The sequence below is a fragment of the Terrapene carolina genome, unplaced genomic scaffold (assembly GCF_002925995.2).
Source record: "Terrapene carolina triunguis isolate 2854851 unplaced genomic scaffold, T_m_triunguis-2.0 Scaffold742, whole genome shotgun sequence".
Taxonomy (NCBI): domain Eukaryota; kingdom Metazoa; phylum Chordata; order Testudines; family Emydidae; genus Terrapene; species Terrapene triunguis.
In genome coordinates, this window is record NW_020665093.1 from 789,800 (window position 1) to 816,798 (window position 26,999).

The 26,999-nt window shown below is 46.1% G+C and overlaps 1 protein-coding gene across 3 annotated transcripts in view; it reads left to right on the top strand.

Annotated features, from left to right (window-relative positions):
- Positions 1–26,999, top strand: part of FBXO11 (F-box protein 11) — a 186,149-nt gene that overhangs the window by 89,859 nt on the left and 69,291 nt on the right. For 2 of the 3 annotated variants that reach the window (XM_026660254.2, XM_026660256.2), the window contains exon 4: positions 16,106–16,250. In XM_026660254.2, the coding sequence (XP_026516039.1) occupies positions 16,106–16,250 (145 nt within the window). The remainder of the gene's footprint in view (positions 1–16,105; positions 16,251–26,999) is intronic. The other variant, XM_026660255.2, reaches the window with a different exon arrangement.

The window sequence follows — 26,999 nt, forward strand, 5'->3', positions numbered from 1 at the left end:
CAGCATGGAATTGCTTCACAGATACTCACTGTAAGAATTGCAAACCATGGTTTATGGGCCCTCAGACTGTTTCATAGCAGTATTCTTAGTAGACAAGTACATGCCAGCTACAGATCAGACTTTCCAAACTGTGGCTAAAAAGGCCTGTCCCTGAACCCACTCAGTCTGCCAGCCCAGATGCTCTCATTCTCTTCCTTGTTCAATTTTTTGTTCCATATTCTAATTTTGTAATAGGGGTGTGTGTCTCTGTGTGTGTTGTGGGGTTTTATTTTGTTTTAACAGAGTAAAAATAATGGAAGATATTAGTGATGGGGAGTAAAGTGTTTCTGGGATGCCATTGTTGGAGACAGTGTGGTGTCACTGAGGACCAATTATCATAGGGAACCAAGAGATGGAGTGAGGCCTCAGGACCACTGGTGCAAATAGTGGTGGTGTGGGTGAAGAGCATAGGGGACCTTGAGAATGTATCTCAGAAGATAGTCACTGTCATTACATGGATTTTCCAAATAGAGAGACAGCAAAAATATAGCACTGATTGATTACAGTGTCTTCAACGTTAATGGCAACCACATACAGTATCTGAAAAAAACACATAGCCTAGGAACTGGTTCTTAATTTTAACATCTATCCCAGGCTTGTTACTCATGTATAAAACAAGTTTACCATTTCAAAATTTTAACATCTATCTCTGTACAGTATCTAATTGTGGGTCAGTCTTATTTTGACAATTTGAGTTAGTTTTCTAATCTCTGAAACCCTCTCATTTATTGTCTTTATCTGGACAACACTATTTCCACTCTGTGAAAGAAAATATATTATTAACATAAGAAAACCTTGATGAAAAGTATAATGTTCATATTAACATTACAAATGAATGTCCTAATTGCTTTACTAAAATAAAAATTCAATGTATATGAAACACCCACATAAAATAATTCAGTTTACAAAATGACAGTCTTATATAGTGAAATACTCAAATGGCATTTAATTTCCAAATAAAAATAGAAAGATTTCCTTTCACTATATTCTAAATATTTACTTACTTAACCTGGAACAATCTGCAGGAAGATACACACCATTTCTACCATGATCCTTTGCTCTCTTCTGTCACCTGCTCCTCCTTGTCACCTTAAATCCGCTGCTTAAGTCATCTGACTTCCACTTCTCTCCTTGCTTGCCATGTCACCTTTTTCATCTTCTACTTTAACTGTAAATGTTTGTACCTCTCCCATGATGTATCCTCCTACCGCATTTTAACTGCTTTTGGAACATTAGATGACTGCCTTTGATCTTGTGCTTCCTCAGCCAACGTTTCCTGCTCAAAAGGCTCTAGCACTGCTGTAGATGCTAGAATATGCTACAGAGTACTGCATCACATAGTATTGGTTACTACTGATCCATTACTTGAATGTACTCAGATAAACATGCAGACTCAAAAAATAATTTACACAGTAACTTACCTTTCTTTCTCTTCCAAAACTGTGTTTTCAGCCTTCTATATTTGTTGACGTTTTTGTAGTATAGTGATGGGTTTAGAAAATGTTTGTCATATGTCTGCATCTAACCCTCTCCTCCCAATTAATTTTAATAATTTCCACTTGGGTATATACTGATCTTTTGCTTTCCTCAGTTGTGTAGTCTCCAGCTTTCCGCTACAAAAAGGCTTCCATACAAGACATAGTGCTACACATCAGGATTGAGAGACCATTACAATTTGAGCTATATGTATGAGGGCTGTAAATTCTTTCAATCCCTAATCCCTCATTTTTGGTTATACTAATTCCTGTCCTCAGTCAACTGTTAAACTAACAATAAATATGAATCACCTCTGTACACATAATACACAAGGAGAGAGAGAGAAAACTTTAAAACACAGCAAAGACATTACCATTGGTTAAGTCTTCATGTCTGCTGTGATCCAGTCAATTAGTCATATTAAACATTTTAAGAAAATGTTTACTTTTTAAATATTACAAATTTTACCATTTATTGTGTTAAAACAAAGAGAAGAAGGAGAATGAAGGAGTGGGGATAGCAGAGTGGTTTTCTCCTTCTCCAGTCCCCCACATTTTTCTCCCTCTCCCCCATCCGCTAGTCTACTGTCCCTTATGGTTATACCAATTACTTGAAAAGCTGTCAATTTTATACACAATAATAAAAATGCGTACATTCTTTCCTTTGTAAATGAAAGTAAGGATGTGTCAGCAGTGGGCAGGGTGGGGACAGAAGAAGATACTGAGGAGTTAGTGAACAGGTAGAGAGGTATGAGAGTAGAGAATAGCAATCTCCCCTTCCCCCACAGACAGACAAACAAGCTGTGACCATTCTCTCTCTTAGTTGCCATGTTTGTGTGGCTCCATGTGACATTTTATATAAATTATTTAATGAGCTGATTTACCTATGTGCAAAAAATTGCATATGACTATAAACTTTTTTGTATGGTCCATACACCCTTCCCTGAGCAGTGGTGAGGGTAGGACATGGAACTGCACAAAAACTTGGCACCTGGGTTGGAGGGTATCTAAGGGTATGTCTACACTACAGGATTAATCCGAATTTAGATAATTCGAATTTGGGAAACAGGTTGTATAAATTCGATTGTGCGCGGCCACACTAAGCACCTTAATTCGGTTTTAAACCACATTAATTCGGTGGTGTGCGGCCACACTACCCCATTAACTTAAACACAGTAATTCGGTGGTGTGCGTCCACACTAACCCTAATTCGAATTAACAAAATCGATTTAGGCTCTACTCCGTTCGTCGAGGTGGAGTACAGAAATCGATTTAAAGGGCCCTTTAATTCGAATTAACTGGCTCTGTAGTGTGGACGGGTGAAGGGTTAATTCGGATTAAGGCAGCTAAATCCGAATTAAAGTCCTAGTGTAGACCAGGCCTAAGGGTTCGTTGGTAGCAGTGAGGAGTGCTTGTGTGTGATTGGGATTGCTAAACTAAATAGGTGGTTGCTAGGGTGTGTGGGACGCTTGGATCGGTGGGTCCTGGAGAGTGTCTGGGGGTAGTTGGGAAACTGGGTATTATTTTGGTGTCTGGGGTTGTTGGATTGTTGAGGGTAGATTCATGAGTACTGTTTGAGTGGGTGGATGGATGGGGCCTGGGCGTGGGATGCTCTTAGGGTAGGTAGGGTGCTGGTATGTCTGGGAGTGCTAAGGTCGGTGGGTGGATGCTATCTGGTGATGGGGGTGGGGTCTCTTTGGGGTTCTGGCTGGTGGTTTAGGCTTTGGCAGGGAACTGGGGTCTCTCTGAGAGTATGAGATCTGGCTGGGATGCTGGGAGTCTGGGGTCTGGTTCAGGGGCAGGGTGAGCTGAGGGCTAGTATTGAGCCCCCCTTATCTTCTGTATTCTCCAGTCACCTACCTGCTGCCGCCACCTCTCTGCCTGTATTGCTGCTGCTCCTTTTCCACTTGAATCCTGCAGGAGCAGCAGCTAAAAGGCAGACAGACATGTGGCCTGTTTGCCCGAATCCAGTTTCCACAGCTGCCTGTAGTGGCCTCTGGTGGAATTGTAGATCCTGCCTGCAGCTCAGCCAAATATGTGACTTTTAGGTTGAGCTGTGGGAGTGCAGACTGGGCTCCCTAATACATGAGTGTCACACAAGATGTGTGACAGTTGGTAACCTTGCTCATTGTCAGTGAGGCCTTTCCGGTCTCCATAGCAACTGAAGACAGACTGTATCTTTGGCTCTGAAAATGGGTTTAGGACTGGCTCTCAGGAAGAATTTCCCAAATGTCTCTGCCTCCAGATCTGGACAGATGGCAGATTTCAGGTCTTCCTTTTTAGCAGCTTTTCACAGGATTTCAAAAACAGTGTTAACTAAATATCTCTGTTTCTTCATTGGCTTCTAGGTTTTTCTTAAAACTTTCAGTTGATTTTCTGAGAAGGTCAGTAACTCTCCTCCCCACATCCAAAATGTCAGACAGATGGCTTGGGTAAGCAGCTCCCCCTGCTCTTAGTTGGTAGGTTCCTGGAGGCAAAGATGAAGCTCCCAGCCGGCACATTGGCATTATCCACAGTGAGGTGTTCGATCAAGCTGTAAGGAAATTCAGGTCTTGGCCAGTGTATAGGCAAAGATCCATGTTGCTATGATTGAGCAAGCTGCAGGGGAAGCTCTCTTATCTGAGACCAGGTCAAGAAGTAGTAGCATGGAATCAAGGATTAGGTTTCATTTGTTTGCATGTCCCCTGAAAAGGCTGCCTCCCTCCCCTCAAGCATGGGAGTCCCATTTCCACAGTTTGCACACTCAGCCAAGAAAGCTTCAGTGGAGCTCCCTGACTCCATAGTATCCAAGAGGGAAGAAATCCCTACTCCCAACCACCACATAGGTGAGGTTCATGCTGAGGTGGTGGAGAGGTCTGCAGTGGTGACCCTACACCATGGAAGCTTTTATACTTTATGGTAGCTAAGGTACTTCAGCACCTCTGGCAGCTCCATAGATATTGGTCACTCATCTGTCTTCAGTTGCTCTGGTTCACTTGTTCTCTGTGGTTGGTTCACACTCAGCTAAGAGTAAGTAGTAGAAAGCAGGGAGTTGCACAATTCAAATCCCCTTCCATTAGGGATGATCCTCTCTCCTCTCCCCACCTCCATGAGTCCCACAGGAGGTTATAAATTGGCTACTCTTTTTTTGGGAGACGTGTTGGGAACACGCATCTCCAGCCTCTGTCCGTATAGTCACCCTGGTAATGCTCCCTTTCTCTCACAGGCGTTCCCCCTTCACTCAGGAGTTTGATCCAGGGCACAGTGGGCTCTTAAAGGGGCAGCAAATTTTTTAGTCATCCCCTAAAATAGGCTATCCTGTTGGCCTCAAAACTTCTGTTGAAGTCTTAAAAACCTGTGGAAATATTCTCCCCTCAAAGATCCTCTAAAGTTAAGGGGAATTTCTGAAGCTGCTGTTTGGAACGAGATATCTCAGACTTTCAGCTAGGTTTTCTAGAATTAAGCACAAAAGGAGAATTGTACAGGCTCCTGTGTTTATAGAAAAACAAGCAAGCAATGGGAGGAAAAAATAACATTCTTGCTAATTTGAAGAAGAGATCTGTAATTACTCCTCAACTGCTTCGTGAGGACATGATTAAGCAGGAGTGGGAATTCCCCAAAGACAAACGAAGAAATTTTATATGCACCCAAAATACTACAAGGACTTCATCACCCTGCCTAAGGTTGAACCTGCTTACTAGTCCTTAATAAAGGGTATTGAGGAAGTATCATAGCCAAACAGGTTCTGAATGGAAATACTGAAATCTATCATTATGTCATTATCCTCCCAAGACTGCATATCTTTAATAGATGGCCAAGAGGTTTCTCTTGACACTTTGATCAGGAAGAGTTATTGAAGCTACCTTAGTTTCTGATACAACAGGAAACTTTTTCAGTACTCCCCTTCTTTGGGCTTTTCTACATAGGAAAGTTATACTGGTGCAAGATTCAAATATAAGCTAAGGTGTGATTTATTCCACTATGTTTATACTGGTATAATCTCCTTTGTGAACACTCTTACTGCAGTATGAGAAGGCCTCTTTATTTGATTTAGCTTATTTGTTGGGAAGGCGTTTAAATAAAATCCCCAAAAGCCATTTGTATGGTGGAATAAGTATGTCCACACAGGGGTTTATATCTGTTTAATTATACTGTTATAACTGGTAGAAGTTTCCTGTGTAGGTAAGCCCTTTGACCCATAACTTCCACATGGGTATTCATAAAGACTCTAAACATCCTTCCCCTTTCAAAGAAAGAGATATATATGTCTACTCTTGTCCTGATGAGTTCATCAGGACCATTTCACAGTCAGTGCTACGCAGGATGTAGTAGCCAGTGCCATCTGCCTTCAGCTTTAAGTGAATGAGTGGAAGAGCCAGTTTTGTAGTCCTCACAAAATGCCAGCATCTATGGGTTCTGGTTGCCATTCCAGAATAAAGTATTTCAGAATATAGTATTTCTGATTTGTCAAGCATTTGAACATCTTTCCCAATTATTAAATGATTGACTCTGCGCCTGAGCTTGTAGTCTCCTGCACAGATACTCTGCACAATTTCTGCTACACATCCAGCCTGCAATTGCAGCAAATTGGTATATAAAGATCTTGGTCTAGAGCCGGGACTTCCATCGCTTGAGAAGTTGCTGTTAAGGATTTAGCAGCAGCTACCTGATCTTGGGTTCAGAGAGGCTGGCCATCAGTACAGATACCAGATTCTGTGTAAATGGAGCACATCTGGACTCATGTGACTCATGGGATGTGGCCCAAAGAGGCGGTATCATGGAGAAGTATATCCTTTTTGGAGACCCAATCAACTTCCAGATCATTGCATTGTAAGTAGAAAGCCCACTGAGGAACCTACTTGAGTCCAGGTCTAGTTGGAAAACCAAAAGTTCTTCTTCGAGTGATGGTCCCTATGTGGATTCCAATCATAGGTGCACATGCACCAGAGTCGGAATTGTTCACAGTAGTGTCTGTTGACCTGCACGTGCAAGGTTTTAAAAAGCCGTGCAGGTCAACCCCTCTCTAGTTCCCTCTTACCGCCATATGGCCAGAGTCCGAACCCCCGTTTCTCTGTGCTCTTAGCTTGCATTGAGTACTGTACTTCTCCTGTTATTGCTGGATATAGTTCTTTGTAGTATAGTTGTCCATCCTTGTTTTTCCCCATCCATTAGTTTGTTAGTAATCCATTTGCTAGATTAGGAATGGGAATCGAAGACTTTCCCCTTGGTGGGACTCTTCCCCGGCTAGGGGACTATGCCCAGGCAAGCCAGGTTTAAGTACTGTGCTTCTTGCCCTCACTAGTTCTCTGTTGAATGCAGCGACAGTCTGCCACTACTTCTTGCCCCGAACCCAAGAGGCTCGTGAGCTTTGCCTCCATAAGTTCCTGATGGATGCGGCAATGCGCCCTCATGCGCCACAGGATCCGCACCGGTGTCCAGCCCCACTCCTGGTCGATCCCACCTGGCACTGGTGGCACCACCGAATCCACCCAAGCTGCATTGTGTACATACGAAGCACTTTCTCTCGCCACTGGATAACCATGCTCAATATCAAGCTCTCCTTCGTCATATACCAACTGCCCTCAATCTTTCCATGGAGGACATCCAGGACCCTCAGGACCAATTCCTGGATATTCTTCAGTCTCCAAGTCCTGCTCATACTGCCTTACCCATCCCTAATGCTGTTCTTCAGCCTGCACAGGCAGTCTGGCACACACCGGCTTCCTGTGCACCTACTCTAAAGTGGGCTGAACACCGCTACTTTGTGCCGGCCAAGGTAATAGATTTTCTCTTCCAACACCCACCTCCATATTCCCTGGTGGTCCAGGTGGCCACAGAGGGCACTTACCAGCAACACCTTCGCTCCACCCCTACCCCCGACCAGGCAGCCAAAAAAATTAACCTTATCGGACGTAAGGTTTACTCCTCTGCAGGCCTCCAATTCCGTATCGCCAGTTACCAAGCCATCCTGGCCAAGTATGATTCCCGTTCACATACCAAACTGACAGCGTTCCTCGACTTCCTTCTCCCGGACACACAACAGGACTTTCAGTTGCTGTTAGACAAAGGCACATTGGTTGCCAAAGTCGCGCTTCAAGCTGCAGTAGACATTGCTGATACCGCCTCCCAATCGCTGGCCTCCGGGGTGATGCTCCACTGCGACTCATGGCTACAATCCAGGGGCTTCCCGAAGGAGGTCCAGACTACCCTGGAAGACCTTCCCTTCAATAACCATAGACTTTTCACTGACAAGACCGACAAGTCCCATCACTCCTTAAAAAAATCCCGAGCCACCGTCCGATCCCTGGGCCCCTACCCATAGGCTAAACCAATCTTCAGCCCCCGCCCAACTTACTGACGTTACCCCCAGTGCCAGCCTGAGCAACACCAATGCCACCCATGCTCTCAACCCCTGCGGCAGTCTACCATCTCTAGCTCTTCTGCCTCCACATTCACCCACCGTTCCTCTAGACAAAACTTTTGACTCCTTCGCAGAGAAACGCAAACCTTCCTCCACTCCACCGGTTGTGCCCTACATCATCTTTGGCTGCTGCCTTGCCCTCTTCGCCTGCAGCTGGGGCAAGATTACCACCAACTGATCGGTGCTGGATGTCATCTGCCAATGCTACCTGATGGAGTTTTTTTTCCTTCCTTCCTCACTACCCTCCCCGTGTTTGTCCCTCAGACCCCTCCCAATACCACCTCCTCCAACAGGAAGTGGACGCCCTCCTCTGAAAGGGTGCTATAGCGCCCATGCCATAGCACTATCACTGCTGTGACTTTTACTTCCCCTATTTCCTCACACTGAAGAAAGGGAGTAGTATCCACCCTATCCTGGACCTCTGCTTGCTCAACAGATTTATCCGCAAGTTTCACTTCCGGATGGTCATACTCCCCCTGATACTCACGTGTCTTCCTGATGGAGCATGATTCGCGGCTCTCAAAATGAAGTATGCCTATTTTCATATCAACATTCATCCCACCCACTGCAGATTCCTCCGCTTCATGGTGGACTTGAAACTGGTAGTGAGAATTGCCTTTCACTTTGCTCTCACCACTGCCTTCCGGGTCATTACCAAGATGTTTGCCATTGTGGCGGCTTATATTTGCCACCTGGGACATTCCCTCTTTCCCTACCTCAAGGAGTGGCTCCTTGTTGCACCTTCCCTCACTCATCTCCTTGCCACTGTCCGAACCCTGTGTGCCTTGCTTGGCGAACTTGGCATTTGCATCAACAAAGAAAAATCAGTACTTAATCCTACTTGCAACCTCATCATTACAGGGGCGCTCCTTGACTCTGTCACGGCTCGTGCTTTCCTACCATCAGACTATTTCGCTGCCCTCATTGCTCCCATTGTGAGGCTTCGCCATCGACCATGCATGCTCGTCTGACAGTGCCTCTCGCTCCTTGGCCATATGGCAGCCTGCACCTCAGTTACACCCTTCACCCACCTTCATATGCACTGCCTGCAACGATGGCTCTGCTTGACTTGCAATCAGCAGACGGACCCTCTCACCTTCTCCCCCTTTCCGTCCTCACCTCCCTCGCTTGGTGGCGCAACCCATCCTCCATCCTAGTGGGTATCCCTTTGATGCCTCCAGTGCCACACACCACCAATGCCTCCATGGCGGGCTGGCGAGCACATGTGGAAGGCCACACGGCCCATGGCCTCTAGTCGCCCAGGGAAGCGAGAATGCACATTAGTGTCCTTGAACTCCACGCTGTTTGCCTGGCCTGCCGAGCACTCCTGCCACTCCTCCACTCCTGCCATGTCCAGCTGCCCTCTGACACCATGGTGACGGTTGTATATGTCAACAAGCAGTGTGTGCGGAGGCCATCCTCCTTTGGAATTGGTGCCTCAAACATGAGATAACGCTCCACACCATGCACCTTCCCAGTGCAAGCAACTCTCTTGCAGATACTCTGTCACTCCTTCCATGCCAACCATGAGTGGGAACTCCACAACCCCATGTTCCGCTCCATCTTTTGCCAGCGGGACACACCTTGCTAAGATCTCTTCGCCACAGCGAACAATCACAAACTACCTCTCTTCTGCTCCAGGGGAGCCCTAGGCCCAGGTTTGCAAGGATGCCCTTCTCCCTTGGACCACCGAACGCCCCTATGCCTTCCCGCCCATTCCCCTGCTTCCACAAGTCCTATGCAAAATACACCAGGATCAGGTGACTGTCCTCCATGTGGCCCCTACTTGGCCTCGCCAGTACTGGTTTATGGACCTTCTTCTCTGAGTCTGCCTCCAATCCAGCTTTCCAACCTTCCTAATCACCTGATGCAGGACCATGTTCGTATCCGATACCCCAACCTTGGCCCTCTTCACCTCATGGCCTAGTATTTGGATAGGGCTGATGGGTAGATACGGTATGCTCCGCTCCTGTCCACAACATCCTGGCACACAGCCGGCGCCCATGCACTGGAGCTTCCTATGAAGCCAAATGGTGCCACTTCACCCTTTGGTCACGTGACCACAGCTACTCCCTGGATGATATCTATCGTGAGACAATCCGGCCTCGCACACTCCTCAGTTCATGTCCATCTGGCAGCACTCAGTGCCTTCCTCCCTCCGGTGGATGTTTTCACTCACCCAACTGCTGCCTGCTTCCTCTGTGGCCTTCTAAATGTCTTTCCCTCAGTCCGCAAGCCCATCCCCTCCCTGGGGCCTTAACTTGGTCCTCTCTGCCCTCACTCTCTGCCTCTCTTTGAACCCCTCGCCACGTGCTCCGTCGCTCACTTTTCCATGAATGTCCTCTTCTTAGTGGCCATTACCTCTGTATGTTGCCTCAACGAACTGGTGGCCATGATGGCAGAGCCTCCCTTTACTGTCTTTCACAAAGGTAAGGTCTCCTTCTGCCTCAACCCCAAATTTCTCCCCAAGGTGGCATCCCTGTTCCACCTCAATCAGTGCGTATATCTCCCCACCTTTTACCCCAAGCTACACACCTCCACAAGGCACCACGCACTCCGCTCCCTGGACATATGTAGGGCGCTTGCATTCTACCTTCAACGCACCCGCCCCATTTGCACTTTCTCCCGCCTCTTCGTCGCCGTTGCTGACTGCTGTCAAGGCTGTGTGCTCTCCTCACAACATATTTCCCGCTGGATCTGCCGCTGTATTACTGACTGCTTTACTTTCTCTCATGTTCCTCCGCCAACGGGTCACGGCTCATTCCCCGCAGTCTCATGCCACCAAGTCAGCCTTCCTTGCGGACGTTCCATGGCAGGACATTTGTCGTGGCCACTTGATCATCTGTCCATACCTTTGTCACGCATCATGCCATCACCCCTGCCGCATTGGCAGGCGCTGTCATCGGACAAGCTGTTTTACACATAGTGACTGCTGTCGAGCCCTTGCACCCACCTCCACTCTAAACACTGCTCGCTACTCTCCTCATCCACGTAAGGCCCATCACTTGAATAAGAGAATGTTACTTACTCTAACTGAAGGTTCTTCGGGATGGTGTCATCCCTATCTGGATTCCAACACCCGTCCTCAATCACTTCCATGGCGTGCTTCTGTGTAAGAGGGACCTGGAGCAGCGTCGACCCGCACGGCTTCTTAAAGCTTCGGACGCGCCACGTGGTGAATGCACGACGCATGTGCAGGTCAACAGATACTACTATGAACAGACCCGGTGCATGGCACACATGCGCACCCACAATTGGAATCTGGATAGGGACTACACAATTGAAGAACCTCCAGTTACGGTAAGTAACCTTCTCTTACTATGAGAGGAAGACACAACCAGAAGTGGCAGATCAGGTCATCTTATCTCAAAAGTGGTCTTCAATATGCCCATCTCTCCCCTTAAGCCATTGAAGGTGAGATTAGTAAAGATTTCAAAGGAACAGGCCAGAATGATCCTAGTTACCTTCTGCTTGACCTTAATCTTGGTACTTGGTACTTCAGACATAACTGGATCTTTGTCTCAAGATACCAACATGAAAGAACATAAAGTAATGGGCATATTCTACATCCAAATCACATGCTGTTAAAATTGTCGGCTAGGATACTAAGAAGGAACTTGTCATTCATTTTTAATGAGTAGGTGATAAACATCCTCCTAGCATCTCAGTGGAGACTTGTTGATGTCTGTGACGCGCTTGAATCAGGTTAACATATTGGTGTTAAAAGGGGCGCATCAGGACAAAGTCGGCAAAAGTAAAGCACATTCTAATGTTTCTACTCAAGGCTAATACTTAGGAAAGACAAATCTGCAGTTGTAAGAAATCAAGGAACATCTCTGATCACCGCCACAGTAAGGTTCCTCCAGACCACCATTCTCATTCAGTCCCTCAGTAATACACAGGTTTTTGTTGAGATCTTGACTTGTGTGCTACAAGCCTTCCTAAACCATCTTTCTAGCTTTTACAGACAGTATGTTCATACCAGCATGGATAAAAATGAATTATTTAAAAAAAAAAGGAGTTTATTTAAATTTTTTTAAATTATTTAAAATTAAATTTGAAATTATGATTACATATGCTAAGGCCTAAACTTATGATCTTTTATACTTACAATCTAGAAATCTATTACAATTATTTAAATTAAATTAAATTAACGTTAAGCAGTATTTATTTATTTGTTTGCCAAGGTTTTAAAAAAGTCAAACCACTGAACAGGTGGAAGTAACTGGGTAAGCACCTGTCTGTAGAAGTGCTAAATCGGATTTTTAACAGCAATTGCCTCTTCTGCAGGTGTAGAGAGAATACTTTAAATTCCTTTTATTCAGCCACTTCAGTTCAATGACTAGTTCATTAAAAGTAAAGAAATTGATTGGAAGTTGAAAAAACAGGAAAGCTTGTTTTCCTCTTCCAATCTCTGAACCAAAATGAAATGTGAGAGAATGAGATCAGAAACAATCACTTTAATTCACTAACTGCAGATAATACTTCCTTTTTTAATAAATCAATTTTGAATGCAAAATGTGTTTATCAAACATTTTTTTTTCTTATGAATCCAGCACATTGTAGATAATTTTATTTAATAAAATAAAAATATGTAAATGGTGTGTTTATGCATTTTTATTGAATTCGTTTCCATCAAGGTAGAACATCACACAAATCACAAATAAAAATTAATCCTCCAGTAAATAAGAAGCATATCATTCACCATTCTCTAACAAATGGCAAAAAGAACCACATTTAATGTAAAGGCTATATTTAGTTGCAAATCAACATGGTTTCATGGTTACCAACCTATGAGAATCAGCTTTCTTTAAGAAAATAATTAAAAAGTACAAATATGAAACAAGATTAAAATTGATTATTTAAATCAAGGCTTCCTGCTTGCTCATTTAAATCATGATAAAAATCAGTGATTTATATCATTTTGATTTAAATCAAGCCACTCTGGTCTGTGCCTCTTCTCACTGAAAGTAACTTACCTGCTTACTACATCTTTAACCAGGGGGATTTTGGAGCTTGGCATGCTCTCTATGAAACCTCAATTGTATAGTTATCGAAGTATGGTAATTCTTCAAACTGACCTGGCCTTTTTTCTCAATGTCACCATAATCTTCCTGCTATAAGAGGAAGTGGTACTGTTGTCATTCTGGCTAAGACCAGACATCATACTGAAGTATAATATCATAAGTTTATGTGAATAGGACCATCAAAAGGATGTGTATATAGCAAAGGCATTCAAAGTCTTAAGTACAGCTTTTGCCAAGTGTATTACTGCTCACTTTTTTAAAGGAGTGATGATCATTGTGGGTGGAGACATTACACACATCTTGCAATGAGAAATGAAAGGTCACTGTGTCGTGTTCCACCCATGCCTTCTCAAAACACCATGGAGCTGACTACCTCCTCTGGAGATACAGTAACAACTCACTTAACATCGTCGTTTCGTTGTTACATCGGTGATCTATTAGAGAACATGCTTGTTTAAAGTTGCACAGTGCTCCCTTATAATGTTGTTTGGCAGCCGCCTGCTTAGGCCACTGCTTGCAGGAAGAGCAGCCGATTGGAGCTAGCTGGTGGGGGCTTGGAACCAGGGTGGGCTGGCAGCCCCCCATCTGCTCCCCTAAGTTCCCTGTGCGGTAGCTGTCCAGCAGGCTATCAAGTGCTGGGAAGTTCAGGTGTCCCTATCCCCACTTCTGCCCTCTGCCTTGGAGCTGCTCCCGGGAGCCTCCTGCTTGCTGTGCAGAGGGTTGGGGGGGAAGAGGGGTGCTGATGTCAGGGTGTCCCCTCCCCCACTCCTGTACCCCATCTCCACGGAGCGGCGGGGAGGGGGGAGGGGAGACACACAACAGGGCTCCGGAAGAAGGGAGGTTGCTGGCAGCAGCTGCTGTCTCAACTTGCTAATATACTTAAAAAAGCAGTGTACTTAGAATGGGTTCAGCATACTTAAAGGGGCAATGCGTGTGTGTCTCTTACACTCTCTCACACACACACACACACACACACACACACACACAGTGTCTCTGTCTCTCACATACATGCACCCCCTCCTCCCCCGGCACTTTGGAAAGTGGAGGGAGTGGTGAGCTCCAGTGGGATAGCGTGGGTTCATCATCACGTTCAGTTTCCACAGGGAATGTTTGCAGCCACTGCCATGCATCTATTGTGTCTCCTCCCTCCATTCATGCTATCTTGTAGAGTGTGAGGCTACATTAACAACAATGTGTTAGTTCAGGGGTTCTCAGACTTTTGTACTGGTGACCCCTTTCACACAGCAAGCCTCTGAGTGCAACCCCCCTTATACATTAAAAACCCTTTTTAATATATTTAATACCATTATAAATGCTGGATACAAAGCGGGGTTTGGGGTGGAGGCTGACAGCTCGCAACCCCCCATGTAATAACCTCGTGACCCCCTGAGGGTCCCGACCCCCAGTTTGAGAACCCCTGTGTTAGTTCATCATTTAGCAGCAAGGCATTCCCTGGGAAATATCCCACTCTCTTCCATCCTCTGACTCCATCACCTCAACCATAAGCGAGGAGTTACTGTATTGACTCCTCCCTGCCTCCATAGAGGTGATATCACTTTTGTAAATCAGCAACAAAGACTGCCTGATATGGAGGGGACAGAGAAGAAAAAATTCTGTCTCACCATTAATTTTCTTTCTAGAATTGTACATGTCAGCCAGCCTGACCCTCTGTGAGAGGATTGAGTTATGTCCAGAATCTTTCTGGCTTTTGCTGGCTTGTTAAATAATTTTAAAGGGACGTGTGTTCCTCTAAGAACCTTCCTAAATTTCTCAATCCTTAAATTTGTTGTGGAAGCTCTGCAGCAAATGATTTGAGTTGAATAATATTACTTAACTTGTGTATAGGTTTATTTATTGAAACTTTGGAAGCTGTTGTTCTGTACAGTCCTTCCTGAGGAGCAATCCTGAACACAATCTGAGCCAAAGAACTGGTCTGAGTTCAGTGACTAAGGAGATGGGAAATATCCCCACTGTGAAGAGAGTGCATTTTCCTTGACAGGCAAACGGAAAATGTTTCCATTCTAAAATGTATGGAGAAGGAGAGTGCAAAGTATGAGGGGTGGGGTACAGTACTAGCTATAGTCCCCTTTTCTCCACCTTGATGTCCTAGCTTAATCCCTAGTATATTTTTTAAAGGTAACATTTGAAATGATCAACTTTAATTCTTAGTTACATTTTTCCCACATTAAAATAGAGATAGGGGAAGGACATTGAGGAGAAAAGGGGGCAGAGCACATTAGGGTCATTGCTGGATAGCGATCTCCCATGTCCCCAGCACCCTTCACATATCTTTTCTAGTGTCAATGTGGAAAAACAAGGACATTTTATTAATGGCGTTTTCTGGCAATTAACCCTTCTGAGAAAATTGTCCTGTGCTTGGGTGTTTGATGGTATTTTGTCTCTGGGATTTAGTTCTTGATTGCTTTCTATACTGAAATATGTGCCAAAAATTTAATGACAGAGAATAAATTTAAAACAGTTAGCATTTAAGAGTTTTATTGAATGTTTCTATATAAAGGCATGTATAATAACAAGTATAGTAATATGCAAATACATTGGTTGCTCTAATCAAAAGGTTGAAGGGAGAAGTTTAAAAGTAGGATTAGAAGGATGTCTAATCAGTGTTTCTCAAACTTTTGTATTGGTGACCCCTTTCACATAGCAAACCTATGAGTGCGACCTCCCCCCCTTATAAATTAAAAACATTTTTTTGTGTGTGTTTAACACTATTATAAATGCTGGAGGCAAAGCGGCATTTGGGGGTGGAGGCTGACAGCTTGTGACCCCCATGTAATAATCTTGTGACCCCCTGAGAGGTCACGACCCCCAGTTTGAGAACCCCTGGTCTAAATTAATCTTAACTATTGAGTCACAGACAGTGCCTCCATATTATGCTGATTGTTCCTGCTTGCCTCTGCACGTAGATTAAATTTACTCAATGAAATTTGCTGTTTAAATAAACTGCCAAAGATTCAGGCTGCAGAGGATGTAATGTTTAGTATTGTGTGAGCTTAAACAGCTTTTCTCCTTCAATTTGTAGTACTAATCATGTGTAAAAAACACTCTAATCATTAGAATAGTAGGAAAAGTCAATGATGGCTTTAAATCAGAAACTGGGTACTTTAAATGCATCAATAATTTGATGTACATTAATATTTTAATAGCAGCACCTGCAGAACAATATCTTCAGGAGAAACTGCCAGATGAAGTGGTTCTAAAGATCTTTTCCTACTTGCTGGAGCAAGATCTTTGTAGAGCAGCTTGTGTATGTAAACGCTTCAGCGAGCTGGCTAATGATCCAATTTTGTGGTAAGTGAAAAGCTATTCCTCATTATCTTGAGATATATTGTATGTGCTGCACAAAATGCCAAGTACAATAGAAAAATTAAAATGCTGGTTAGGAGTTATAATTAGTTTAAATTAAAACAAATGCTTGACAGATACAATTTTAATTCTTCAAATGATGTCCCTGTGGGTGCTCCACTTTAGGTGCTTGTGTGCCCCTGTGCTTGTAATCAGAGACTTGTGGTACCAGTGTCCGGTTGGGTTGTATATGTGCGATCCCCATCTCATGCCACTTCAGGTGCTGTGCGACCAACACACACACAAACCCCCCCCCCCCCCCCCCCCCCGTTCCTTCTCTACCGCCTTTAGCTTGAGTCGGAGCATTTAGCAGCGCCGCAGAGCTTAGTCTTCCTAGCATAGCCCTTATCTTTTATTTTCTTTCCCCGTTTATTTCTCTCCCTGTTTCTTTCTTCCAAAAAAGAATGTGTTACTCTTCCCTTAATTAGAAGTTCAGGTTTCTGTTAACCGTTAGTGTAGGACCCCTGATAAGGAGGGGAAACATTCCCCTCAGGGGCATGCCCGGTTCACTGGGTTTCAAAAGCTGCCTAACCTACAGGTTCTCAATACCTGTGTCAGACGGGCACTCGCACTGTTTGTGGCTTAGGCAAGACACACATACCCCAAAAGTGCTTGCGCTGCCAGAAGTTAAAAGCCTGGATCAAAAAGGCCAGAGACTTGCTGCTCAAACTGCTCCTGATGGAGAAGTCTCTCCGTCCGGCATCTGAGCCAGAGGCTTGGACCCCTCCTGGACAGAGGTCACCAACAGCAGCCTCTGACAGAGGCTCTTCTTCCTCAGTGGCTCACGCTACAGACCTAAAAAGATGGCTAAAAAGTGTGCTCCGTCCTCACCAGCTTGGGAACTGACCAAGAAACGGCAGTCCCCGAACAGAGAGACACCGTCGGTACCGACTGCACCGGCAGTCTCTGCAGTCAAGGTGCCTGGACCCTCCAGTACCGTGGTACCACGAGAGCTAAAGACTCCAAGAGAGCTAGCTCTGACATAGGCAATGAGGGGAAACTGAAAATCCATGCCGTGGCACCATCGGAGCCAACTAGATACCCAGCACCGAGCATATCAAGACAACTAATGACTATGCTGTCACTTACCGTTGGCACAACACAATCGATGCAGCCACCCATACCGACAATGACCTCGCAGACATTAGCGCAGACATCAGTACCGACCCTTTCGATACTACAGCAGTTACTGCAAAAGGACCTCCTGGTCTCCTCGACACCAGAAACCCCCGTTCTCTGCACCAGCGTCACTCCAACATAGTTGGTACCTACTCATCTTGCTGCTCTGCTCCTCCATTCTCAAGTGATGAAGAAAAGATGAAGGGGAAATGTATTTTCCACACTATTTTTCCCCCTATCCATGAACCGACCTAACTGGATTCCCCATCACAAAGGGGATATTATACAGGGGCTGAAGAACACCACTGGTTTGGATACCCTGGGATGACACCCATGTCTACCCCACCACACTGGCTTTATTGGAACCCTTGGATGGCATATCCTCCACACTATTGCAAGCCTCCCAGCCCACCCAGGGAGAGCACATGACAGTCTTCCATACCATCGGTACCAGGACCCTCTGAAACTCCGAAGGAGATACCTAGAGAACCGGAGGAGACCTCTGACTTAGAGATGGAACCAGCAACCCACCTATCCTCATCTTCCCTTGATGACACCATCATCATTGTTACCCCGTCCCCCCGCCCAATGTGGGCAGCCAATGATTTTAAACATTTTCAGGACTTCTACAGGAGGGTCACAGAGTCCCTGGACATCGTATTGGAGGAAGTCCAGGAGTGACAACATAAGTTCCTCGACATCTTCCATACATCGACATCTTCCAAAATAGCTTTGCCCATGAATGATGCAATCATGGAACCCATTATGTTAATTTGGCAGACTCCAGCAGTGATCCCTCCCTCTTGCAATAGATCTGACAGAAAATATTATATCCCGGCAAAGAGAACAGAATTTCTCTTTTCTCCCTATGCCCAATTCTTTGGTGGTGGACGCTATTAACAAGAGGGGCAGACAATCTTACCCCCAAAACACCCCGTACGACAAAGATTGGAAGAGGCTCTACCTCTTTGGCTGAAAGGACTACTCCTTGGCGACACATCACCTTCGGATCGGCAATTATGAAGCAAAGCTGGCAAAATATGACCACACAAACTATGGGAAGTTCTCCAAATTTATTGAATTCCTGCTGGAGGAGAAAAAAGAACAGTTCAGAGCGCTCATCTCCTAGGCTACGCCTACACTATGGGGGGATTCGATTTCAGATACGCAAATTCAGCTACGGGAATAGCATAGCTGAATTTGACGTATCTGATCCGACTTACCCCTCTGTGAGCACGGCGGCAAATCGACCGCCGCGGCTCCCCTATCGACGGCGCTTACTCCTACCTGGGCTGGTGGAGTACGCGCGTCAATTCGGGGATCGATTATCGCGTCCCGACGAGACGCGATAAATCGATCCCAGAGAGATCGATTTCTACCCACCGATCTGGGCGGGTAGTGTAGACTAGCCCCTAGGGACAACTGATCTCCAGGATGGCATTACAGGCTGCTTTGGACTCAGTAGATACTGCTGCGCAATCTACAGATACTGCAATAGTCATGAGACCAGTTTCTTGGTTGCCTCTCTGTGGTTCCCCAAGGGAGGTGCAATCGGTTGTGGAAGATCTGCCTTTTGATGGGCCTAAGCTCTTTGTGGCTGAGACAGATGGGTATCTGCACAGGCCAAAGGACTTGAGGGCAACATTGAAGTCCCTGGTCATCTATACTCCTAGGACAAAGAGATGACAAGGAAAGTATTGCAACCCACAGAGATTCTGGCCCACACCATATTCACAAACACACAGGCAATACGAGCCACAAGGCCGAAAACAGCGGCCCACAAAGAGATGACAGCCTCCACCTCAATCTACCATGTCTCACCAACCTTCTTCCAGACAGCAAGTTTGAGACGTTGGTTGAGAGTCCAAGACCCTCTGCAGCTTTCAGTGCTGGAACTTCCTTCTATCTCTCAGCCATTTGGAGATCGTCTGACTCCATACTACCCAGTTTGGCAATCCATCGCTACAGACAGATGAGTATTGGAGATAATTGAGGTTGAATACTCCATTCCATTTACTTCCACCCTCCCTCTCCCTCCCTCTTCAGGGGCTCCTCTCATGAAGACCTACTGCAACAAGAGGTAACCCACCTCCATTCATCTAGGAGCAGTAGAACCATTACCAACAAAACACAGAGGGAAGGGTTTCTATTCAAATTATTTCATCTCACCAAAAAAACAGGAGGGTGGGACGCCAACACTTCAAGATGGTCACAGTGGCCACCATAATTCCAGCACTAGAAAGGGGGAACTGGTTCTCGGCCCTCGACCTCCTGGACGCAAACTTCCATATAACAATTCACCCATCACATTGGAGGTTTCTTCGATTCGTTCTAGGACCAGATCACTTCCAATACAAGATTCTACCCTTCAGACTGTCCACTGCTCCCCAAGTCTTCTCAAAGGTACTTACAGTATTCACAGCGTATCTATGCAGGAAAAGAATCATATTGCCGTATCTGGACGATTGCCTACTGAACGTCCCAAATGAAGCAGCAGCAATAGAGGCCACCGAACAAATGGTAGTTCTCTTTACACAATTAGGTCTCCAGATAAACACTCAAGAATCAACCCTCACACCAGTACAAGAACTGGAATTCATTGGAGCCTACCTCAGTTCACCTGAGGCAACGGCTTCTCTACCAAGGCAACAGTTCCTACCTCTAACAAAGCTAACTTCCACAATACTAAACAGTCCTCAGACAAAAGCCGGGACTTGTCTACAGTTATTAAGCTACATGGCTGCAACAACTTTCATTGTCCAGCACGCAAGAGTCCACATGCGGACCTTGCAGGCATGGCTCTGCACACACTACTCCCCAAGAAGGCACAGCATAAACAAACGCCTCACAGTGCCAAGCACAGTAAAAGACACTCTCTCCTCCTTCCCCTACAATGACAATTGTGATGGATACGTCACTCCTAGGCCAGGGAGCACATCTGAATTCTCATTTTGCCCAGGGCCGCTGGTCCCCAACCGAAGCCCTGCTACACATAAATCTCCTGGAATTACAAGCTATTCACAACGCGTGCGCCCAATTTTTACCCATAATCAAGCAGAAAACTACAAATTCTTACAGACAATGTAGCATGCATGTTTTACATGAACAGACAAGGCGGGGGGTAGCGGGGGGACGCTCACATTCCGTGTGTGGAAGCCATGTGGCTCTGGAATTGGTGCATCACTCACAACATCCACATCACAGCATCATATCTCCCCAGACATCAAAATACCACAGCCGATGCACTCAGGAGGAATTTCTCTCAAGACCACGAGTGGGAACTGGCTATCCAGGTACTGCACAACATATTCAAACAATGGAGATTCCCCACAGTAGACCTCTTTGCTACCACGCACAATGCCAGATGTCCACAGTTTTGCTCCAGGGCCAGACTGGACCTCCACTCCTTGGGAGATGCCTTCCTTATCAAATGGGATGCTCCTCTCACTTATCTGCATTTTCTCCCTCCCCCCTACTAGCACGGGTACTCCACAAGATCAAACTGGACTAGTCCACAGTGATATTGATGGCTCCCACGTGGCCCTGTCAAACATGGTTCCCTTACCAGTCCCAAATATTAGTGTGGAAACCTCGCACCCTTCCTCTCCTACCCCGTCTCCTTTTCCAGGACACAGGCCGAACTATTCACCTGAATCTGAAAAGACTACGTCTCAAAGCGTGTTTGCTCCATGGTTCCAAGGATCTGAAATTATAGAATCATAAAATATCAGGGTTGGAAGGGACCTCAGAAGGTCATCTAGTCCAACCCCCTGCTCAAAGCAGGACCAATCCCCAACTAAATTATCCCAGCCAGGGCTTTGTCACGTCTGACCGTAAAAACCTGTGAGGAAGGAGATTCCACCACCTCCCTAGGTAACCCATTCCAGTGCTTCACCACTCTCCGAGTGAAAAAGTTTTTCCTAATATCCAACCTAAACCTCCCCCACTGCAACTTGAGACTGTCCTCTGCTACCACTGAGAACAGTCTAGATCCATCCTGTTTGGAACCTCCTTTCAGGTAGTTGAAAGCAGCTATCAAATGCCCCCTCATTCTTCTCTTCTGCAGACTAAACAATCCCAGTTGCCTCAGCCTCTCCTCATAAGTCATGTGCTCCAGCCCCCTAATCCTTTTTGTTGCCCTCTGCTGGACTCTTTCCAATTTTTCCACATCCTTTTTGTAGTGTGGGGCCCAAAACTGGACACAGTACTCCAGATGAGGCCTCACCAATGTCGAATAGAGGGGAATGATCACGTCCCTCTATCTGCTGGCAATGCCCCTACTTATACAACCCAAAATGCCGTTAGCCTTCTTGGCAACAAAGGTACACTATCGACTCATATCCAGCTTCTCGTCCACTGTAACCCCTAGGTCCTTCTCTGCAGAACTGCTGCCTAGCCATTTGGTCCCTAGTCTGTAGCATGAGATTCTTCCGTCCTAAGTGCAGGACTCTGCACTTGTCCTTGTTGAACATCATCAGATTTCTTTTGGCCCAATCCTCTAATTGTCTAGATCCCTCTGTATCCTATCCCTACCCTCCAGCGTATCTACCACTTCTCCCAGTTTAGTGTCATCTGCAAACTTGCTGAGGGTGCAGTCCACACCATCCTCCAGATCATTAATGAAGATATTGAACAAAACCGGCACCAGGACCAACCCGTGGGAAACTCCGCTTGATACCGGCTGCCAACTAGACATGGAGCCATTGATCACTACCCGTTGAGCCCAACGATCTAGCCAGCTTTCTATCCACCTTATAATCCGTTCATCCAGCCCATACTTCTTTAACTTGCCAGCAAGAATACTGTGGGAGACCGTATCAAAAGCTTTGCTAAAGTCAAGGAATAACACATCCACTGCTTTCCCCTCATCCACAGACCCAGTTATCTCGTCATAGAAGGCAATTAGGTTAGTCAGGCATGACTTGTCCGTGGTGAATCCATGCTGATTGATCCTGATCACTTTCCTCTCCTCTAAGTGCTTCACAATTGATTCCTTGAGGACCTGCTCCATGATTTTTCCAGGGACTTAGGTGAGGATGACTGGCCTGTAGTTCCCCAGATCCTCCTCCTTCCCTTTTTTAAAGATGGGCACTCCATTAGCCTTTTTCCAGTCATCCGGGACCTCCCCCGATCACCATGAGTTTTCAAAGATAATCGCCAATGGCTTTGCAGTCACATCCGCCAACTCCTTTAGCACCCTCGGATGCAGCGCATCCGGCCCCATGTACTTGTGCTCCTCCAGCTTTTCTAAATAGTCCCGAACCACTTCTTTCTCCACAGAGGGCTGGTCACCTCCTCCCCATGCTGTGCTGCCCAGTGCAGAAGTCTGGGAGCTGACCTTGTTCGTGAAGACAGAGGCAAAAAAAGCATTGAGTACATTAGCTTTTTCCACATGCTCTGTCACTAGGTTGCCTCCCTCATTCAGTAAGGGGCCCACACTGTCCTTGACCTTCTGCTTGTTACTAACATACCTGAAGAAAACTTTCTTGTTGCTCTTAACATCTCTTGCTAGCTGCAACTCCAAGTGTGATTTGGCCTTCCTGATTTCACTCCTGCATGCCTGAGCAATATTTTTATACTCCTCCCTGGTCATTTGTCCAATCTTCCACGTCTTGTAAGCTTCTTTTTTGCATTTAAGATCAGAAAGGATTTCACTGTTAAGCCAAGTTGTTCGCCTGCCATATTTACTATTCTTTCTACACATCGGGATGGTTTGTTCCTGCAACCTCAATAAGGATTCTTTAAAATACAGCCAGCTCTCCTGGACTCCTTTCCCCCTCATGTTATTCTCACAGGGGATCCTGCCCATCAGTTCCCTGAGGAAGTCAGTCTGCTTTTCTGAAGTCCAGGGTCCATATTTTGCTGCTCTCTTTTCTTCCTTTGTGTCAGGATCCTGAACTTGACCATCTCATGGTCACTGCCTCCCAGGTTCCCATCCACTTTTGCTTCCTCTACTAATTCTTCCCTGTTTGTGTGCAGCAGGTCAAAAAGAGCTCTGCCCTTAGTTGTTTTCTCCAGCACTTGCACCAGGAAATTGTCCCCTACACTTTCCAAAAACTTCCTGGATTGTCTGTGCACCGCTGTATTGCTCTCCCAGCAGATATCAGGGTGATTGAAATCTCCCATAAGAACCAGGGACTGTGATCTAGTAACCTATGTTTGTTGCCGGAAGAAAGCCTCGTCCACCTCATCCCCCTGGTCTGGTGGCCTATAGCAGACTCCCACCACGACATCACCCTTGTTGCTCACATTTCTAAACCTAATCCAGAGACTCTCTCAGGTTTTTCTGCAGTTTCATACCGGAGCTCTGAGCAGTCATACTCCTCTCTTACATACAGTGCAACTCCCTGACCTTTTCTGCCCTGCCTGTCCTTCCTGAACAGTTTATATCCATCCATGACAGTACTCCAGTCGTGAGTTATTCCACCAAGTCTCTGTTGTTCCAATCACATCATAATTCCTTGACTGTGCCAGGACTTCCAGTTCTCCCTGCTTGTTTCCCAGGCTTCTTGCATTTGTGTATAGGCTCTTAAGATAACTCGCTGATCGTCCTGCTTTCTCAGTATGGGGCAGGAGGCCTCCCCTCTTGCGCTCTCCTGCTCGTGCTTCCTCCTGGTATCCCACTTCCCCGCTTACCTCAGGTCTTTGGTCTCCTTCCCCCGATGAACCTAGTTTAAAGCCCTCCTCACTAGATTAGCCAGCCTGCTTGCGAAGATACTCTTCCCTCTCTTCGTTAGGTGGAGCCCGTCTCTGCCTAGCACTCCTCCTTCTGGGAACACATCCCATAGTCAAAGAATCCAAAGCTTTTTCTCCAACACCACCTGCGTAGCCATTCATTGACTTCCACGATTCGACGGTCTCTACCCGGGCCTTTTTCTTCCACAGGGAGGATGGACGAGAACACCACTTATGCCTCAAACTCCTTTATCCTTCTTCCCAGAGCCACATAGTCTGCAGTGATCTGCTCAAGGTCATTCTTGGCAATATCATTGATGCCCACGTGGAGAAGCAGGAAGGGGTAGCGATCCGAGGGCTTGATGAGTCTTGGCAGTCTCTCTGTCACATCATGAATCCTAGCTCCTGGCAAGCAGCACACTTCTCGGTTTTCCTGGTCGGGACGGCAGATAGATGACTCAGTCTCCCTGAGGAGGGAGTCCCCGACCACCACCATCCGCCTCCTTCTCTTGGGAGTGGTGATCGTGGAACCCCCATCCCTAGGACAGTGCATCTCATGCCTTCCATTTGGTGGAGTCTCCTTCTGCTCCCTTCCCTCAGATGTATCATCTAGTCCACTCTCCGCATTAGTTCCTGTGGAGAGAACATGAAAACGGTTGCTCATCTGTATCTGCATTGCTGGTACATGGATGCTCCTATTTCTTCTTCTGGAGGTCACATGCTGCCAATTTTCTTCACCTCCTTCTGTCCCCACAGCACAGCTTGCTCTGATTCTTCAGAATGTTGTGCCCGTAGAAGCATATCCTGATGTCTGTCCAGGAAATCTTCATTTTCTCTTATGCAACGCAGGGTTGATACTTGTTTCTCCAGACCTTGAACCTTCTCTTCCAATATGGAGATCACCTTGCACTTTGTACAAACGAAGTCGCTTCTGTCCTGTGGAAGAAAAACAAACATGGCAGATCCTGTGCAGGTCACAACAGCCGATCGCTCACCATCCATATCACCTTTCTTCTAAGAGCTTTCTCAGCTGTTACAGCAACTACTCAGAGGAGCCTGCAAGTTGAACACCTCAGTGGGCTCTCCCCAGGCAAACTCCCTCTGTTAGCCTCTCCGCTGTTTGCCGCTCAGCTTGTTCACAGCTGACTGCCTTTTTATAACAGTCAGGCCCACTCAAGGCCCACCTGGAAGAAAGCACTCCCAATTCACACTTTTCAAACAATCAAGCACACAGTCAAATTGACAAACTCGCAGAGCAACTATCTGTCACGCACGTCTACACAAATTCATCAAAAGAAGCAGATCATATCGATCTCTTCTCACTTACCTATGATTCTTGACTATTTACTTCAACTCAAGGAATCAGGACTTTCAGTCAGTTCAATCAAGGTACCTCTCCACCATCACAGCATTCCACCACAAAATGGATGGCATATCCATTTTTGCACATCCCATCACCAAGTGCTTTCTCAAGGGCCTCAACAACATCTACCCTACCATTGGACCTCAATTTAGTTCTCTGGGGAATCACCAGACACCCCTTCAAGCCGTTAGCTATGTGTTCTCTCCTTCACCTTTCAATGAAGGTGGTCTTCCTTGTTGCCATTACTTCCACAAGGCAGATAGTAATACTTGGGGCCCTCGTGACTGATCCACCCTACACAGTATTCTCCAAAGATAAAATTACCCTCAGGCCGCATCCTAAGTTCCTACCTAAGGTCATCATTTCACCTCAACCAACCCATTCACCTGCGAACATTCTACCCGAAACCACATAGGGACAGATGGGAAGCCATACTCCATACCTTCGATTTATGCAGGACCCTGGCCTTTTACCAGGATCGGCTCTAGGTACCAGCAAAGCAAGCACGTGCTTGGGGCAGCACAATTCCAGGGGCAGCATTCCGGCCATTCTTTTTTTTTGCTTAGGCAGTTGCGCTCTCGGAGCTTGGGGCGGCTTGGAGACAGCCCTGCCTTTTACATAGACATAACAAGGTCTGTTTGTCTCAATCACTGTACGATTAAAAGGAGACACCATATCTAAACAGTGGCTCTCCAACTGGATTTCTGGCTGCATCAAACTGTTACTGTTAATATAACCTGCAACCCCCTATGGGGATTTGCACATACTCTACCAGGGAAATATCAACTTCGGTAGCTTTTCTAAACAGTGTTCCCATTATTGACATCTGTAGAGCTTCAACCTGAGCATCAGCCCATAGATTTATGCAACATTATGCATTAGAACAACATATAACATCTAATGCAATGTTCGAGCTCAATGTACTGTCATCTGCCATGACTTCAACTCCAAAGCCCCTTCCTTCCACTGGAGGGCACTGCTCTGAAGTCATCTAAAGTGGAGCACCCACAGGGACAGCACTGGAAGAAGAAGAGAGTTACTCACCTTGTGCAGTAACATAGGTTCTTCGAGATGTGTGTCCCTGTGGGTGCTCCACTACCCTCCGTCCTCCCCTCTACTTTGGAGTTGCACACTAAATGCTCTGCAGTAGAGAAGGAACAGAGGGCGGGCTGGTTGCACAGCGCCAGATCACCGCTTAAAGCAGCGCAAGACGGGGACGACGCATGTGCGACCAAACCGGGCACTGCTACCACAAGTCTCCGATTACAAGCACAGGGGCGCACAAGCACCTAAAGTGGAGCACCCCCAGGGACACACATCTCGAAGAACCTATGTTACTGCACAAGGTGAGTAACTTTCTCTTTGCACTACCAAATGCAGCGCATAGTGTACTCTTGCACTAGGATATTTGGCAGCTGTTTTTGGGGTGTGGTGGTGAACATCAATAAGAAGAATAGCAAAATTTTAAGAAAGGACAGAGCAGCATAACCTTTCTGTCCTTATGTTAGCACACACTTCTGCTCTGATTCAGCAGAGCT